Consider the following 16,981-nt stretch of genomic DNA (forward strand, 5'->3'; position numbering starts at 1 on the left):
AAGTTATGAAGTTACGTTAGCCTATGGCTTATGAACTTCATGGCTTCAACAGCGGCTGGCTGCTCGCATCAAACACGCTACCACTCGTATGTCGGAGGCCACGGAGCTCGGATCGGGTGCCCCTACTCGGTCGCAACAACTGGTGTCAGCACTGGGATGACACGGTTGCAACATCTGGAATATAAAAACAGCTAGTGTCCATCAAGATGTTCAATTTAAAATTGTATATAAAGTTCAAAGTGAGCCATTAGAAACTTTCTTGAGTTATCCCGTTAAAACTTCTATAGAATTTCTAGTGAGCTTAAATAGAGTTAGTGGCCCCTACAAAAATTAAAAACCACTATTATGGAGGATGCTCCATGAGCTTTTATTGAACGAGTTCGCTAAAGAATGTATAGACTCTTTATAGAGTTTAAGTAGAGTGAGTTTTTATAGGAAGGTCTGTTTTGAAATTCTAGAGATATTGTTGAGATGTGTAGAGTGAGTTTTTATGGGGAGGTCTGTTTGGAAATTCTATACAGATCTTATAGAGATGACTCGTTGGGGCATGAGCCTGCCATGTGTTTCTAATGAGTTCTTTTAGACTCTATAAGAACTCTATAAAAAGTTAATAGGATCGCAACGTTCATTTTTGTAAGGGTACAACCTGTTTTTTTTCTTTTTTCACAGACGCATTGCGTTGCGCCGGAGCAATTTTCTGCGTACAGGGGACCGGCCGTTTTTTTGCATAATCTTTTAATGATCCGCTCCGAAACATAAACTTTTATCATGCTTATGCCACTCAATACAACTGTTCCAGTTCCGTTTATGTCTTGCTTGTGTCCTTAGCGCGGGGCAGCGCCAGCTGGTGTGTTTGGGGCGTTCCCTCCTCCGTGGCTCGAAAGTGCTGCTGCTCGACGAGGCCACCTCCCAGATGGACGAGGACACGGACCTGCTGATACAGATGGCGCTAAGGGAGGCGTTTGCACAGTGCACAGTGCTAGCCGTCGCTCACCGGGTCCACACCGTGCTCGACTACGATCGGTAAGCCCTCACGTCGCCTTAGGTATTATCCGCACATAGCTACCCCGGCGCGGCTATGTTGCCAAGTATACTGTGCTTGCTTCGTAATTAAAATAATTCCGCCTCCTTCGCTATCCAGATGCGAAGACTGAGGAAGCAGCGGAAGCAGTAGTCTTCCCTAGTTTTAACTTAGCCTTCCATAGGTCTACACATCTTTTCCGTAGATCGGACACTGATGCTACCGAGCGCACGCCGCCCATTTCAACTAGGAGAACACCTGCATGTCACAGCTTACGTCGTCACTAAGGGCTGAAAAGCATGCCTCCCTACTCGAACGCCTCTCTGCTTCAACTCGGCCCACGTATGCGTAACGAAGCGGAAGAGAATGTCGGGAGCCCCGCAGTCGGATAGACGCTGGCTTCGTAGGTTCTATTGGTGGTCAGATGTTTGAGCGTCGGCTTAGGGACTGGCGCCGCTGTCGTCTGATACACTCCGCTTGTGAGGGGCAGCAGTGCCTGTGCTCGAAATCACCCACTTTGATGCGTTAGTGCATGAGAAAGCTAATTTAAATGCAGAGCATTTCTTTAACTCACGATGTCACCCGGCCTTGTCGGCGTGCCTCGGCGTCCGCAACAGCCGTTCCAGGTGCGCCCTCTCCCCCACTCCTCCTCTGCCGCATCACGCTGCCCTCCTCGCTCTCAACAACAGGTCCGCACCCCTCCCCCTACACTATATAAAAAAAATAATACTTACCGGTGCCTGGTTTCGATCCCACGACCCTGTGGGCGGAACGCGAGGTACATGGTGCTCTTCCCACTGCGCCACAAAACCGACACAGAATGGAGGGCTACGAACGCGCCTTATATCCTCGACTCACTCAAACTACGTCAAGAAGCCGCTAATACAACGCATTCACTACCACCAACTACCCAAACACTAAACGTTAACGCAATATACCCACCCCCTATGCGACGCATTTACTCGAGTCCCCGTCGCGGGGAGATGGGCGCTTTCTTTTTTTTAGTAATTCAGTCATTTTTGCAAGCTTCTGACACATCTGAATAATTTCAAGCTGTGTCCCCCACAAGTTTGCAACACACGAGGAGAGAAAGAACAACGTTTTCCAGAGCATCGGTCAGAAGCCCATGTTCAACCCCTTTTTTTGCGAGGTTCAGAGCACAGATAAGTATTCAAGATGCGTTGGCTTCCCTACAGTATTTTTGAGATGCTCTTAGATGTCTAGTGCTACGTACACGTGCATCGCACAGCATAAAATAGAGCGGCTGTCTTCTATTTTTTTATTGTTGACTTGTAACAGGTGAATTTTTTTTCTTTAAAAACCCATTAATTTTACTATAATTAATTACTAACCGTCACAAACGTCTTATTAGTAGGTTTGGTGATGTTTGGGAGGCCCACAAAGATCCTGAGGATACTTTCTTCAGGCTTCATGCATGGTATACATTCCCGTCTTCATAAATTGACTTCTGTTATGGCTACTTGCATGACAGTGCATATCCACAGTGTGCGTTGTTTATTCACATGCAAATACACTGAGAAGGTTTTGTTACGCCACCGCGATCGCGCCCCAGGCAACGTTGTCCATAGTAGTCGAAGGAGGCTTTTATGTTCCGAATTTCTATCGTAACCATTCTTATCATAACGAACTGACTCTCAACCCGAACGATTATGACATGATTACGGTGTGTGAGGCTTGAAGTCATCGCTAACGAAGACAATAAATAGTATACGTGCATATATTACAGGAATCGAAACCAATGAATATTTCCAAAGAGTTATCTTCAACTCTTTTAACTCTTCCAGGCGGAAAGAAGAAACCTGGGATGGCGATCTATGAATTGGAAAAAATTGGTCCGGGTCCTGAACTGAGTGCCCGGACCACTAATCAGCTCGATTTTACTGTGAAATAGACTTTTTTCCTCCTCCGGCTGCTCCTCCTCCTCTTGAGTACAGTCACTTTCCTATAACGAAAACCTGAATACTGGGAAGTACTGCAAGTACTTGAAGTACTGGAAGTACTGGAAGGAAGTACTGGGAAGTGGGGAATGTACCGAAATATTCCTCCAGGTGTGACCAAACATAGTGTTACTATATCTTTACCGTAAACATTACGCATAATTATTTTATTTTATTTCCAGAATGAATTCTGGACGGTTCCCTGACTAAAAGCTGTGAATCAGCTTGACGAAGGACAGGGAACCGTTTCATTACATAGCAGCCAGCGTAAATAGCGTAAACACACCAGTGTACAGTGAACTGAATGAGTGAGTGTAATGTAATTACAGTGAGTGTAATGTGAACTGAAAGCGTAAATTAGACACAGACAAAGAAAGGAGACAACAGGACGCTAATTTGCACTTTCAGTTCCCATTCTGCATCACCAACAGGCCCACACCATGACCCTTTTAGACGTTACTCGTTTTGCTCAATAAACCTCCATACTGGTTATAAGCCTGGTAAAAAACCTACACACGCCTACACACAAAATGGGTTATTCGGAACTCAACCTACAGTTCTTGCAGCCCCATAATGCATGTCGGCCATGACAACGTAAAGTGATGTGTTACAATACTTTCGTGCATTCGGCAGGGTTGCAAAAACTGTTTTACCCATAATCGATTACTGGGTATCGTAATGGCGTCTGCCAAAGCCGACAGCGCCGAAGGCCTCGAATTTCTTTTGGTCTTGCATTTTCGCTGTTGTCGGCTACTAGCAGTTGGCTTTCTCTTTGTTCGAAATATTGCTTAATACAGAAGCTGAACTCTAGCTCCTATTCTCCGCGCTCCGCAGAGGGCCCGCTTCGCAAGGATGTGTCGACACCGGCGATGTTACTTGCGTAGCGGTACCCAAAACTGCACTTTAACTCTCGCCTTCAGCTAGTGTATACGATTTTATGTCTATTATTATGATAAAATTTACGCACATGCCAAATTTGGTGCGGACAAGCATCAGACGTCAACCGAGCGCAAAGTAACAGCAGGGAGAGGGAGCCAGAGTGTAGCAGACGACAAATGCGAGAATCCCTAAGCCGACGTCACGGAGGCGCGCTTCGCAGCGCCGGCCGTGGTCGCGCTCACCCCCAATTCCGACCACGCGACGCCCCTCGTCGGCTCCTTGCATCCTCGCCACTTGCCCTGTATGCAGGGCCGTAGCCAGAAATTTTTTTCGGGGGGGGGAGGGGAGGTTCGGTTACACCCCCCCCCGTCCGGGTAACCTACGTGGATGGCCCCAGGAAAAGTAAAAAAGCGCACAACACAATTTGAAATTACATCTCTCCCAATTATGCCCTGAACAATGAAGTTTAAGGATATTGCACAAATGTTTATTCATTAAAATTTGACAGTGTTTACTTATACGGTAAAGGTAATAAAGGTAAAGGTAATTGAGGCATAATGAAAATTTCACATTTCCAGAGGTCTTTACAAACACATTCGCCCCAAACACATTCGTCCGAGAATTGGTGTCCTTATTTTCGCAAAATTTGTGTCACACCGCGAAATTCTTCCTTCTTGGAAGCTTGCGAAATTCGGCAAGAACTTGTGCTGGGGTCACTTCGACATCCCTGTGTACATTCAGGAGCGCCAGTCCGGTCAACCGCTCTTGTTGAACCCGATTCCTTAGGTAGTTTTTCAGCCTCAGCAGAGTTGAAAATGTGCGTTCTGGAGTTGATGTGGAGACAGGAAGCGTAGCCAAGATGCAAAGTAGGCGATGAATGGTGGGAAAAAATTCAGCATTGCACATGCTTAGGGCACCCAAAGCGCCTGCTGGGAGATCCGCTTCGCGGACTTTCGACCGTTTTTTCCTCCACCGCATCAATTCTACTTCGATCACAGACGCATGCTCACCGAGGTAAAATTGCGCTGCATCAGTGATCCGACAAATGCTAGCCGATGCGCAATATTTTGGTAGGATCATTTGAAGACCCACCACAACACTTTTGTGGTTCTCAAAACGCTCTTTGAGCTGGTTTTCCAGGTCGGCCAACAAAGGCAAATACACATTTCGCCTATAGTACTCTTCTGGATTGGCAGCAGGCGTCTCACATCTTTGGTTTTCCCTCAAAACCGTTCGTGGCAGTGTCATCTCTACATTAACATCGCTTAGAAGACGACAGGCCTCCCCAAAAATCTTCGTGAATTCCTTGGCTGCATCTGCTCTGTTTTCAATGAGGACGCTGACAATGTCTTCTACGTGGTCACACGCCTGCGACAAGTCACAGTCGACCTTTTGCAAAAACTTGCAAACTCAATGTCAGGGAAAACAGCCGGTTGATTATGTGTAGGGAGACCACAAATTCGGGCTTAGTGATCGCACTTAGCAGCTGGCATGCTTTGGACGATACATCTGACGACACAGCCCCCTCTAAGTCTTCAAGGAATCGAGTGATCGGCATGTAAAGTTCCAAAAAGCGTTGGAGAGCATCGTGGCTTTCAACCCACCTTGTCTGGCAGAAAGATATGAGGGACATTCTTCCTTGTCGTTCCGTTTCAACTGGACCTTGTAGCTGGTTGCATCTCTTTGGGGACGCCTTGACGAATGCACACACGGAAGAAACAGTCCCTAAGCAGTTTCGAATGCTAGCCAGCTAGCACGAATGAAGCAATGCCAGGTTTAAGGAGTGAGCGCCACAATGCACGTACAAGGCCTTTGGAAATGTCTCTCGAATGACAGCTTGAACACCGTTTAGGCGCCACTCATGGAAGCCGCGCCATCGTAGCCCTGCCCACAAAGTAATGTTAAATCAAGGTCGTGGCTTCCGTAGTGTGCTCAAAATGCTGTGTGCCAGGGCCTTGCCGGTGATGTCATACACAGGAACAAAATAAAGAAAATCTTCTCGAAGTACACAATGCTCTGTCGTGTGCTTGTCGACGTATCGGACACAAAGAGAGAGTTGCGCAGTGCAGGAAATGTCTGTCGCTTCGTCAGCGAGGATTGAAAAACAACCAGAAGCGTTGACTCGGTTCACAATTTTGCTGTGGATGATTTTGCCACACAACGCAATTATTTCGTTTTGAATTTGTGGGCTTTTGTACATGGCATTGCCGGGAGACGTTTCAATATGCTTCTTTAAGGAAGCATCTCCACATGCGGCCCTCATTCTTAGAAGTGCGCGAAAATTCCCATCGTTCTTGATGGGAAAGCCTTCCGCCAAATCGATAGGACCGCAGTCATCCGTTCCGCGAAGTGCCACTTCTTGACGGCCGCAAAACATTACGGTTTCAATTATCAGCACCACATTTTTCCGGATCTCCTCGGCTTGCTTTTTCACAGAGGTGTCCAATCGACTTATTATGTCAGACTGAAGTCCTGAGTGAACTGCAAGAAAACCCTCCGACTGCGATGCGGACTTCACATGGTAGCTGCTGACTGCATGACTTTTGAAGGCGTCTATGGCTTTCTTGTAGTTCGTGAAGGCTTTCGTCACGAAGCAACCCAAGCGCTAATGTTCCCCCTTTCCAGCACATTCTTTGGCGAAGAGTACGCAATATTTACAGAGTGCTCCTCCCAAAAACTCTGAATAGACAAGCCACGGGTAGCTAGTCACCCAATGAAGTTGGAAGCGCAGGTTTCGAGTTGTTGTGGGTGGAAAATTGTAGTTATCCGAAGGATTCCAGGGGCTTCGCAGGAGGTTTTCTTTTAAGGTGGGGTCGACAACAGTCTTTGTGACGTAATGTCCCAAGTCAAGAGTCTTTACATCCGCGTTGCACGTGGAGTCACAATCAGAAGAACATGCGAAGGCTATGCCACCCACCTCACTCGCGTCCGCGCCTGTGTTCCGCGTTGCCGGCGCAGTATTGCTGGCTGCTGAAGCACGTAGATCCTGGGACGAAGAACGTCGCTTGTGCGAACTTCTGTGCCGAACCGAAGGTTTGTCGCTGAAGCCGAGCCTCCTGGTTGTGAGTCTACGTGGTTGTTGGGTCCTTGAACATGCTCGTCCGTAGTAACTCGAGCCTTTTTCGTGAAGTAGCACGCAAAGCTCGCTTGCTAGGAATTTATTTATTTATTTATTTATTTATTTATTTACAATACCGTAAGCCCTGTAGGGCTGTTACAGAATGGGAACTGCATCACATAATGACGATTATTTAGTAACAAAAGATTCAACTGTGGCTACATTTTCAAAGAAATCTGCGGCAGGGCATTTTTTTTATTGCGGAAGTTTGCTATTCAGCATATGGGGAAATTAAATGTACAGATCCACCCCGGATTCCCAAAGCAATCGGAGCAGGGGGTCATGATGTGGTCCTTGTATCCAAGCCATGAAATCTGGCGTACATCCGGGGCGGGGGCCGCAGGTGGCTATGTGCACAGCGCGTAGGCTTCGCAGAGCAGGTGCTCTGCTGTAGCCTGGTCAACTGGAGCGGGGCAAAATGGGCAGGTGGAGTTGAATGGGGCATGGTATTGAGGTGGCCAGGACCTCTGCACAGCTGGCGTGAGGGCGGCTCCCAGGCGAAGACGTCTGGGCAGGACCTCATCTTGGCGAGACAACCCACCAGGGAGATCTGTACCGTGCGGGGGTATGAGAGCGCGGGTGGTGCGCCGTAGACGTTTGTTTGCACTGGCAAGGCGAACACCGTTTGACGAAGGTGCAAGAGGAGCTGGATATTGCACATGCACGGGGTGTGTTCCGGCATCTGCAGCCTACATTGCGGGGTGGATAATCCGCTGGCGCCATGGCACGCGCACACGACATGGATAAGTGTCCATTATGTCCTGAATTTCTAGCAGAAGTTCGTTGGACGTGGAAGTTTTACGAAGCTCTCGAACAGCTGCCGACGAAACAGTGTAAATTGTACACTGTGGTGAAGCGTGGTTGATTACCAACGATGTGTGTAGCGGAGCATGCCGCACTCCAAGGAGTTCTGCCTGCGTTAATGGCCACTTTTCCGTTGTTATGTAAGTGTAGGTCACTGAATCAGGAGCCACAGTCGGGCAGAGTAGAGCCGTATGAAGTAAGGTATTGGAAGCACTGGCGTCGACAAACATCAGCGCAGACGAAGGGCTACCAATGTCCATAGAAGGCAGAATTGGAGCACCAACTGTCCGGGGATGAATACTGGCAACAGGTCGTGTATCCGCTAATTGGTGGAACTTTCATGGGGGCCGTATATTGGTGTTTGATAGTGGTGGGGCTGGTGAACCGGTCGTGTACGCTGGAAGAGGGGCGGAATCAGGGTCAAGGGCTTGTTTTTTTGGAGGCGCACTGGTGGAATCGCACCGGTGGCTCCGGAGGACCAAGAACAGTCACGAGGCATGTAAGACGACTGCCAAGATACCGGGCTAGGAGCACTTGGTGCGTCTCGCATCGGATGGTGTCCCGGAGCACGTCGGAGGGCTCACCGGCATCGACGCCCGAGACAACCTAACGGTGGACGTGAGTACACCCTAAGAAGTAAGCTTGTACCGGCAGGTGAACTCCCAGTGAGACGGGTATATGAGTGAGGCGGTGAAGCTTGTGAACTGCCTCTAATGACGCTACCCACACAGAAATTGAGTTGGTATCTCGGTGGAAAGTGTAGCCATTATGACTTTGAGGATGCAGACATGCTGATAGCGTCTGTAGGAGAGCTTTCGTCGTGATTTGGCGGACGTTGAAATTCTGATTCGGTTTGATGGCTACCTTGAAGGAAGCTGGTGAGCATCTGTAGTGCTTGATGGGAGCCCAGTGGGATTCAGGCGGCAGGGCACCTAACTGTCAGGGTGAATACGGTGGCCTGCTGGAAGGTCCATCGGGGTATTAGCGTCCTCAGACTGACGAGGCACTAAGGTTGAAGACTCGGTGCAAAGGCGTTTGTAGGGAGTTCAGCACAGGAGGGTCGCTGCTAACATCCATGGGGCAGCTGTCGTCGCCCTGGGGTGTCAGAGGCGTCGATGTTTGAAGGGCGACGTTGGACACCACTTGAGACGCCGGCTCCATTTGCTTAAGCAGCTGGTCTTGAAGTAGCGCCTGCTTGCGGGACCAAAGAAGGCCTTGGGCGGAACGGCACCCACCGCCCGAACAGGAGGTTAGGCCTAGCCGCTGCTTAGAGGAGCTGCGGTTGTGATGCTTGCTTTCGGAGACATTCCCGGGGCAGGTAGTAGCCCTTGACGGCGCCAGGAACTGGAGGTTGTCGCTGGCACTACGGGAAATAGCTGGGAACGTAGAACGTAGAAACTGCGAGAAATCGCGTCGAAACACTGAGCCGAGGAAAGACACGTCGGAAAGGCGGGACTTCTTCTTCTCCGAGGCCTGGTCCAGTCGACAGTAGTTCTGACAGGAAAAGTGTTTTAAATGTGTCAATTCTTGGTTTGTAGGGCAATAACTTGTGGGTGATTTGTTCGTGATGAGGCTCTTCCTGGGGGATGAAAATAAGGATTAGGGCTTAAATTGAGCTTATTGTTGTAAAGCTGATGCAACAATTTGAGTCGCGCGATTTATCCACGAATTGCAAGTTGAGGGAGTTTGACCTCAGTGAGCAGGGATGTTACTGACTGCTTACTCTAATAAACGAGAAAAATAAATCGCGCTGCTAGCCTCTAAACACGCTCCAATTTCTTTATTTGATATTGCTGGTGCGGGTCCCAGATTACACTAGCGTATTCGAAGGTAGGTCGAACAATAGTTTTGTACGCCTGAAGGCCTGAAGTTTAACCTCAGGGGGAGCACCTCTTAACTTACGTCTCAATAGCCCATGTTTGCGCTGATATTGTCGATATGTGCATTCCAATTTAGTGTATCTTTAATTGTCATACCAAGATATTCAGTTTGGGTGGATCTTTTGACTGTCTAATGCCTTTTGAAAGACCGTAATGGTGTTTACGATTCTATTCGACGTTTCCTCTGGTCGTATTCCCAAGAGGATGCCTCCAACTTCTGTTTCTTTGTTTCTGTACGTGCAAGGGCCATGCAGTCACAAAGATTGCCTAAGTTGCCAACTACGACAATTGCTGCCTCGTACGTGCCGGAGTCGGTGTATACTGTGGTCTCATGATTTTGGAACCGTCTTCAAATGAACTTCATTCTGCCATATCGCCTGATCTTCTGTAGGTTTGGATCCACGTTTTCAGTAGAGGAGTGTTTTTACGCGGAGTCGCTGAATCGATGACCTATCTATCAAGGCGCGCAGTCAGAGGGGTAACCTGTGATCCATACGGGGACCTTTCCGGATTTTGCTTTCCCAGCCGCTCTCTTGGTGCTAAGAGAGTGGTTTATCGGAGTTCTTCTACAGAGGTATGAAGACACAATTTCAGGTCCTATTCGTCGTCATCATCACCATCCTATTTAGGTCGACCGCAGTACGAAGGCCTGTACCATTTACATTCACTGCTCTTGTGCTGCAAGGCCCGAGTCCATTATTTGCCTCTTAATGTTCTTTCATTTCTCCATCGAGTTAATGGCCTTCCGCTTCTTGTAGACCAATTTCTGGCTCTTCATTCTGCTACCCTGGTGGACCACCCTTTGTCAGTTCGTCTCACGGTCAAAATTGCGAGGTTGCGGACTGCCTTATACTCTGTCCCGATGATGGTGTTTCTTTGGATTTCTTCGGTGCGGGAAAAATTGTGGCGCGGTAAGCTCTGGAATATGAGGCTCATGATGAGTGGCTGAATAAATGTTACCGCTCCTTCTTCTTTCATTCCTGCTTTGCCCTTGGTTATCCGTTTTATGATGTGGGAAATCGGTAAAAGATTTCCTCTTTTTTGGCGATTGTGAGCTCCACTGAACCGCTTTACTCTAGAGCCACGCCGAGAATCCCTACGTGACTGTCCTCTGGCAGGACATCCATTTTTAACTTAGCCGCGTGACGCCCTCCATAGTTTGCGAAACGGAGCTTGCAGCGGATATAGAACCACCGGAATATTGAAAGGTAGTTTGAAAAAATAATGTGATTAGGCCTGTGCGTTTTATTTTAGTTCGTTTCTGCTGATAATGAATGAAGCTCGCCGTGGCTCATTGGCTAAGGCGTTTGTGATGAATTGCCGGTGGACGAGAAGGAAGAGGAGACTGAGCCCAAAGCTGCAGACAGAGCGTGCAGAAAATCGAATCGGGCCGTTGGCCGGTGGACGCCTGTGACGCGCTGAGCTTGAGAGCGCGGCCCTGTGATCATGTTCGGATGAAAACATTGGTCGCAACCGCTGCTGTGTCAGTGAGCTGTCCACCGCTGATCCCAACAACCCGTGAGATGGCCGTGCCTGGAGCTGGTGACGCGCTGGGCGAGAGAGCGCGGGTCCGTGTTCACCTGGAGGTGGAACCCTCGGCTCGCACCTGCTGCTCCGCCCTCGAGCCGTGACCCATGTACCAGGTCGACAATGCCTTACCGATGTCCCGCGACTGGATGCGACGTGGCCTAGAGCCGTTCATCGAGCCAGTCTCGCCGTGACGTCCCCGTCGACACCGACGCGTCGGGACTTCTACACCCCGAGGGGCTGCGACAAAACCCCGCAGGACATTTCCTTTTCTTTATTCAGGACATTTTCCTGTTAGCATCCTGGCAATTTTGACGCTTATAACTTTAGTCTCGCGTCCGTGTTTCCGTGCGCTGTCTTCTGTTCTTCTTGGGTTTACTCGCGCACGTTTACACGCGCACGCACTGGCCACTGACTCGTGACTTTCACGCCAATCCTAGGCTTATTCATTACAGCGTTGTGCTGCCGACCACGAGGACGCCGGTTTGATTCCCGGCTGCGGCGACCGCTTTTCTGATGAGGCGAAGAGCAAAAGCGGCCGTGTTTCAGATTTCGCCGCGCGTTAAAGTTCCCCAGATGGTCAAAATTAACCCGGAGCCCTCCAATAGGGCGTGCCTCATGGCCTGCGTTGCGTGGGCGCGTTCAACCCTGCAACCAACCGGCATCAGTTCCGGTGAAATGACGCCCGGGTGGCTCAGCGGGTAAAACGATAAGGGAAGTGGGCAAGCTGCTGCTGATCCCAGGGACGCGGGTTCGACTCCCGGGCCCAGCGGCCACCTTTCGGATGGAAGCGGAAATCCGAAAGGACACTTGGGCGCACATTAAAGATCCCCAGGGAGTACCCAGTTCACTTCCGCTTCGGCGTGCCTCGTAGCCCAGCTGCAGCTTCAGCCCATGAATGACCGGAGTTTAATTTTTGTATTCCGTCGGAAAGACGCTTTGTTGTGGTGGCGTCAGTTGCGGGCATGGCTGGTGACCGTGTCTGCCGAGTGGGCGTCGAACGAACTTCACTGCGCAGGCGCGGCAGCTGGTGAAACTGCGTGCCCCTTATTTCGTCTCATTCTCCTCCTTTCCACAATTCAGTCGCCCCGATTTACGTCATCCCTGGTTTAAAACAATTCTGCCCGTTTCATTCTTTGCAACTACACTAGAGCTGCCATAAGTTCTATGAAATCAACACGTAATTTACAAGCCTTAGCCCTCCGTAGAAAACTTTCTCGCCGGTCTCTCTTCCGCAAAATTTACCACCACCCGCTCTTGAAAACAGAATTCCTTCATTCCCCCGCTTACGTGTCTGAACGACTTGACCATGCGCACAAAGTTGCTGTCCCCCCGTGTCACACTCAATTTTACGCTGCTTCATTTCTCCCACGGACTTCAACTGACTCGAACCGCCTTCCCGCCGCCACAGCTGCTATAGGTAACGTTAATAAATTCAGGTCTGCTATCACCAGTGAAGTTGAAACGCCTGGCCTTGTATAACGTTTTTTTTTTCAATTACCCCTGTTTTATTTTTTAGACTAGCATTGTGTAAATCCTATTCGATGTTGAATATTATTGTTTTTGAGCCTACTTCAAATGTACATGCATTTTTCACTGCACACCGTTTTTGTTTTTTATTGTTTGTACTTACCACTTTCTACTATAATGCTTCGGGCCTGAGGGTACTTGTTAATAAATAAATGAATGAAATAAATAATACGTGCTAAAATAGAATATTAGCATAGAATAGAAAATAGAATATTTGGGATCCCCACCAAGCATACATAATAACTGACATTGCATCTGTGGAAAACCGTGCAGCTTGCTTCGTACACTCACTCTACTCACGTCATTCTAGCGTCACAACAGTAAAACGTCGCGTCGAACTACCGGATCTAGAACATCGACGCCAGCATTACCGCCTATCACTGTTCCATAAGCTTTATCACCGTGGGTCACTTCCCGATGATTTCTTTGAACCACCTCCCGTAATTTTCCCACTTTTCGCCCATTCCCACAAAGTTAAACGCGCAAATTGCCGCTCATCTTTCTTTGCCCGGTCTTTCATTTCACTTACCATAGGCGAATGGAATAATCTCCCATCACATACCTACTCCCAGGAAAACAACGCAAAATTTCAGCAACTAATCCAAGAGCTAATCCAACGCTTTGCTCTCATTCTGTGTTTTTGTTTCCCTATTTCAAAACACGCGGGAATTTCTTTTTTTGCCCTGTATTTTCCATTTTCCTTTTTTTTGTTGTGCGGATGGGTTGCACATGGTGTTCGCGTTAGAATTTCAACCATTTGTATTGTATTCGCGTCTTTTTTCATTGTTATTATGTATGGAGTTTTGCATTATTGTTCTTTTCAAGGTGATAATGTGTGTATACATTTGCGTTCTCAGTCTGAATATTACCTTTTTGTTTGTTTTTTTCTCTCTGATTTCTTTATTGCGATCATGGAATATATGGGCATATGTAACCCCCCTATATACCCCTTACTGGGGCATTAAAGGGTATTGTGAATATTAATAAATGAATTAATCAATCAATCAATTATTTATTTCGTAATCAAATGATTGATAATTAATCAATTAATTAATTAATTAATAATTATTTATTATTTGATTAGGTAATATTACATAAATAGATAAATAAATAAATAAGTGTTGTACGTTAAGGAGACAACAATTGATACATAAAGTAATCCTAGTGAGTGTGTTTATTTTCAGAATCCTTGTCATAGAAGACGGAAGAGTGAAGGAATATGACACCCCCGCCTCTTTACTCTCCGATGCCAACTCACACTTCTTCAAGATGGCTCTTGATTCCGGGATAAACACCGAACTAAGGCAGTGTTTTCATGAAGCCGTGACACTGTAACAGCTTTAACGGCTGTGCTACTTAAAGGCCAACTGCACTCAAAATTTCGACAGCGCGAAATCATTGTTCCTGCATACTATGACTAAAAAGACCGCGATGTACGATGTATGACGCCTAAAATGTGTGTAATTACGCCGCAAGCGACCAGCAAAAATCGACGATTTTGAAAACAAAACTGGACAAAACGTGGCCATTACGGGCAGGCGGAAGCGACGTATCAGCCGTCGGCGCGAGCGGCCAGACGGCCTGGCCTGACTGCGCGAGCTGTGCGCATAAAGTTTCTTAGTAAGTATACTAGAGAGGAAACTGCGACTCGTAAGCCATGTCGTCGTGGGAGTTCATGGGAAGACATCCTTTTTGGCTTGGGCTTGGCATGACAACTGGATTCTTAAGCGGTTTTTGGGATTTGCTTTCTTCACTGTGCATTCACATGTTTACGAGCTACAAGGAAGCCGAAATCCTCCCTGTTCTGTAGTAGCCGTGTTCGGTGAAACAGCAGGCAGCGCGTGATCGCACCTGACGTTGCTCATGCCGCAGTCGAAGGACGCATGACAGAGCGGGTAATAATCCGCCGCGAAATCTGCAGCCGACGAAAAGAAAAAACAAAACGTACTTCGAAGAAGACAAGAAACGGCAGATACGGGCGCGTGTATGCGTCTTATCTTGTCATCGTCCACGACTCTTTAACGCCACGTTTTAATTTCTCTTGTTAAACTAGCTGGCGGTCGCGGTGCACCGGTTCACCACGAAGGCAGCGTTTTCATAGGCACGCTCAAAAAACTTCCGAAACTCTTCAAACAACTTATTTTTTGAAATAATGGCAAAATTAATAAAATCACAGTCTCTAATGAGTTACCCCCCAAATAATAACATTGTTCGTAACTACAACCTTGGCCTGCGGAATAGAGGCACAACCGTTCCGGCAAAAATACGCTTTACTCCTTTTTTTCTTTGTTTTAAAACAGCCTGTTTTTATTTTCCACTTACATAATTGAGCACTATTCTTCGCGTTTTTGTGGCACTTTGTTTAAATTTGCGGTCACTAAAATGTTTCAATCCAAGCCAATGATGAAACGAAGGCGAGCGCGATGTATAATGGCGGTCCATGACGACACAGACGACCTTGATGTGAACCGCATAGACACTAGCGCCAGATTCCTAAGAAACTCTATAGCGGTGCGGACCGGCCGACGCGGCCGGCTCGGCCAGCCAGGAGGAGAGTGTGAGCGCGCGCGTGCGGCGGTGTCGGAGGCGCGCGGAAAAGCGAGCGGTCGTCCCGCAAGCACGACACTATTCGTGCGCTCCGACAGCAGCACACCGCGTAGGTATGATATCGCGACGACAGTCGAAAAGGAGAGAAGCGTACGGTAGTACGGTCAACGAAGCATCGTCGGAGCCACGAAGGCCAGGCGTACCGGCGGCGCGAAATACGAGTTTCCTGGATTCTCCCGCTGCGAGGCAGGCCGATCGGCCTGGACGGCTGGCATTTCACTTCAGCTAAATGGCTGTTTGCGCGACACGCCGGCAGGTGCTTTGTCATCTGCAAGGGCGTTATTTTGAGTGCCTGAAACTGAACAACCACGCATTGCACAGAACTACCGGTCGCGTCGCAGTAGTTCTCATGGTACCTACAACACATTCCAGGGTGAAATTTGAGTGCAGTTGGCCTTTAACAATCAGTTGAATGTTTAGCACAGTTGAAAGAAAGGTAGACTGCATGTAATATTGTGACGCCAATGTGTGGTCAGAAGGTGTGTTTGACTTTAAAAAAAGATGTCATTTATGCGGTAATTTTAGAATATTTTCTAATAAAATTCAGTTAGGCGCGTTTTTCGCGGTTATTGAAGAGAAGCATTAATAAATGGAAATGTTTTCGAACATGATGGCACCGTCCCTTTTGATGTCTCCACTTACATGATCTACCCTGCACAAGGTTCGCACGTTGCTCCACCCGTGATGCTAATAAAGCTTCAACCAGAAGTTACCCAACACAAACCTGTATAATGAAACCCACGTATTATATATAGATAACATTCAAATAAAACCTGTGAAATTTGTGATCGATATTATAGCCTCCGTTCTAACGCAAATATATAACCTGTGTCTGTCTACTGGTGTATTTCCGCGAAAAATGCAACTTGAAAAAGTTCTCGCGTTTTTTATAAAGGCTTAAGACATACATATCCAACTACAGGCCAATTTTAATAGTGCCTTTAATTTCCAAAGGACTCGAGAATATTATTTTTGAGCGTATATATGATTTCCTCAAAAATAATAAGCTATTAACAACACGTCAATATGGTTTTAGGAAACGCAGGTCTGTGAAGCTCGCGTTGCGGGAGCAAAAAGAATTTATTTTAGTTAAATATGCTGTTGGGCTAGTTGGTTCATTGCGTCTGTCTCGTCGTTCTTCGCTTTTTCTGTCCTCGTTCATAGCGCTCGTTTTTCATTAAGCAAATTTATTTTAAAATCTTTTGGACAGCGTTTTCTTACTCTTGGGGTGTTCATAGATTACAGCAAGGCCTTTGACAGCATCAATCACCAGTTACTAGTAAAAAATGCGCGCCAATCCACTCTGTGAATGTGGCTGACAAGCAAAGCTGTAAAGAACACTCACAAAGACTAGCCATGAGACGTCACTTAAATTCACTCCCGTGGCGCTACAAATAGTGAAACCCGACACAAATCTGCAGTACTCAGAACCGCAATCGAAACAGAACAAAAGGGAGGAGCTTTGCGCTGGTCTTCACTGTCTTGCATGCGTAATCATGCGAACGGCAATTAAACTTCACGGTTCGACATGTCAGAGTACGAATGCGCTAAAAGAATTCTGTCAAATGGAACTTCGTGCAAAAACGATTGCCTCTAAATTTTTAATACAAACATGCCTGCTTACTGCAGCCGCTAAAAAGTTAAATAAAGAATCTAA

The 16,981-nt window shown here is 47.5% G+C and overlaps 1 protein-coding gene across 1 annotated transcript in view; it reads left to right on the forward strand.

Moving 5' to 3' along the window:
* LOC144177985 (ATP-binding cassette sub-family C member 2-like) overlaps window positions 1–15,925 on the forward strand; it is a 603,957-nt gene extending 588,032 nt beyond the window's left edge. The window contains exons 26-27 of the mRNA XM_077705540.1: window positions 829–1,023; window positions 13,902–15,925. Coding sequence (XP_077561666.1) covers window positions 829–1,023; window positions 13,902–14,052 — 346 coding nt within the window. The 3' untranslated portion in view covers window positions 14,053–15,925. The remainder of the gene's footprint in view (window positions 1–828; window positions 1,024–13,901) is intronic.
* The last annotated feature ends 1,056 nt before the right edge of the window (window positions 15,926–16,981 follow it).

Source organism: Haemaphysalis longicornis, unplaced genomic scaffold (genome assembly GCF_048455015.1).
Source record: "Haemaphysalis longicornis isolate Haplotype H1 unplaced genomic scaffold, Haemaphysalis longicornis Haplotype H1 scaffold_1, whole genome shotgun sequence".
In the NCBI taxonomy this organism is placed as follows: Eukaryota; Metazoa; Arthropoda; class Arachnida; order Ixodida; family Ixodidae; genus Haemaphysalis; species Haemaphysalis longicornis.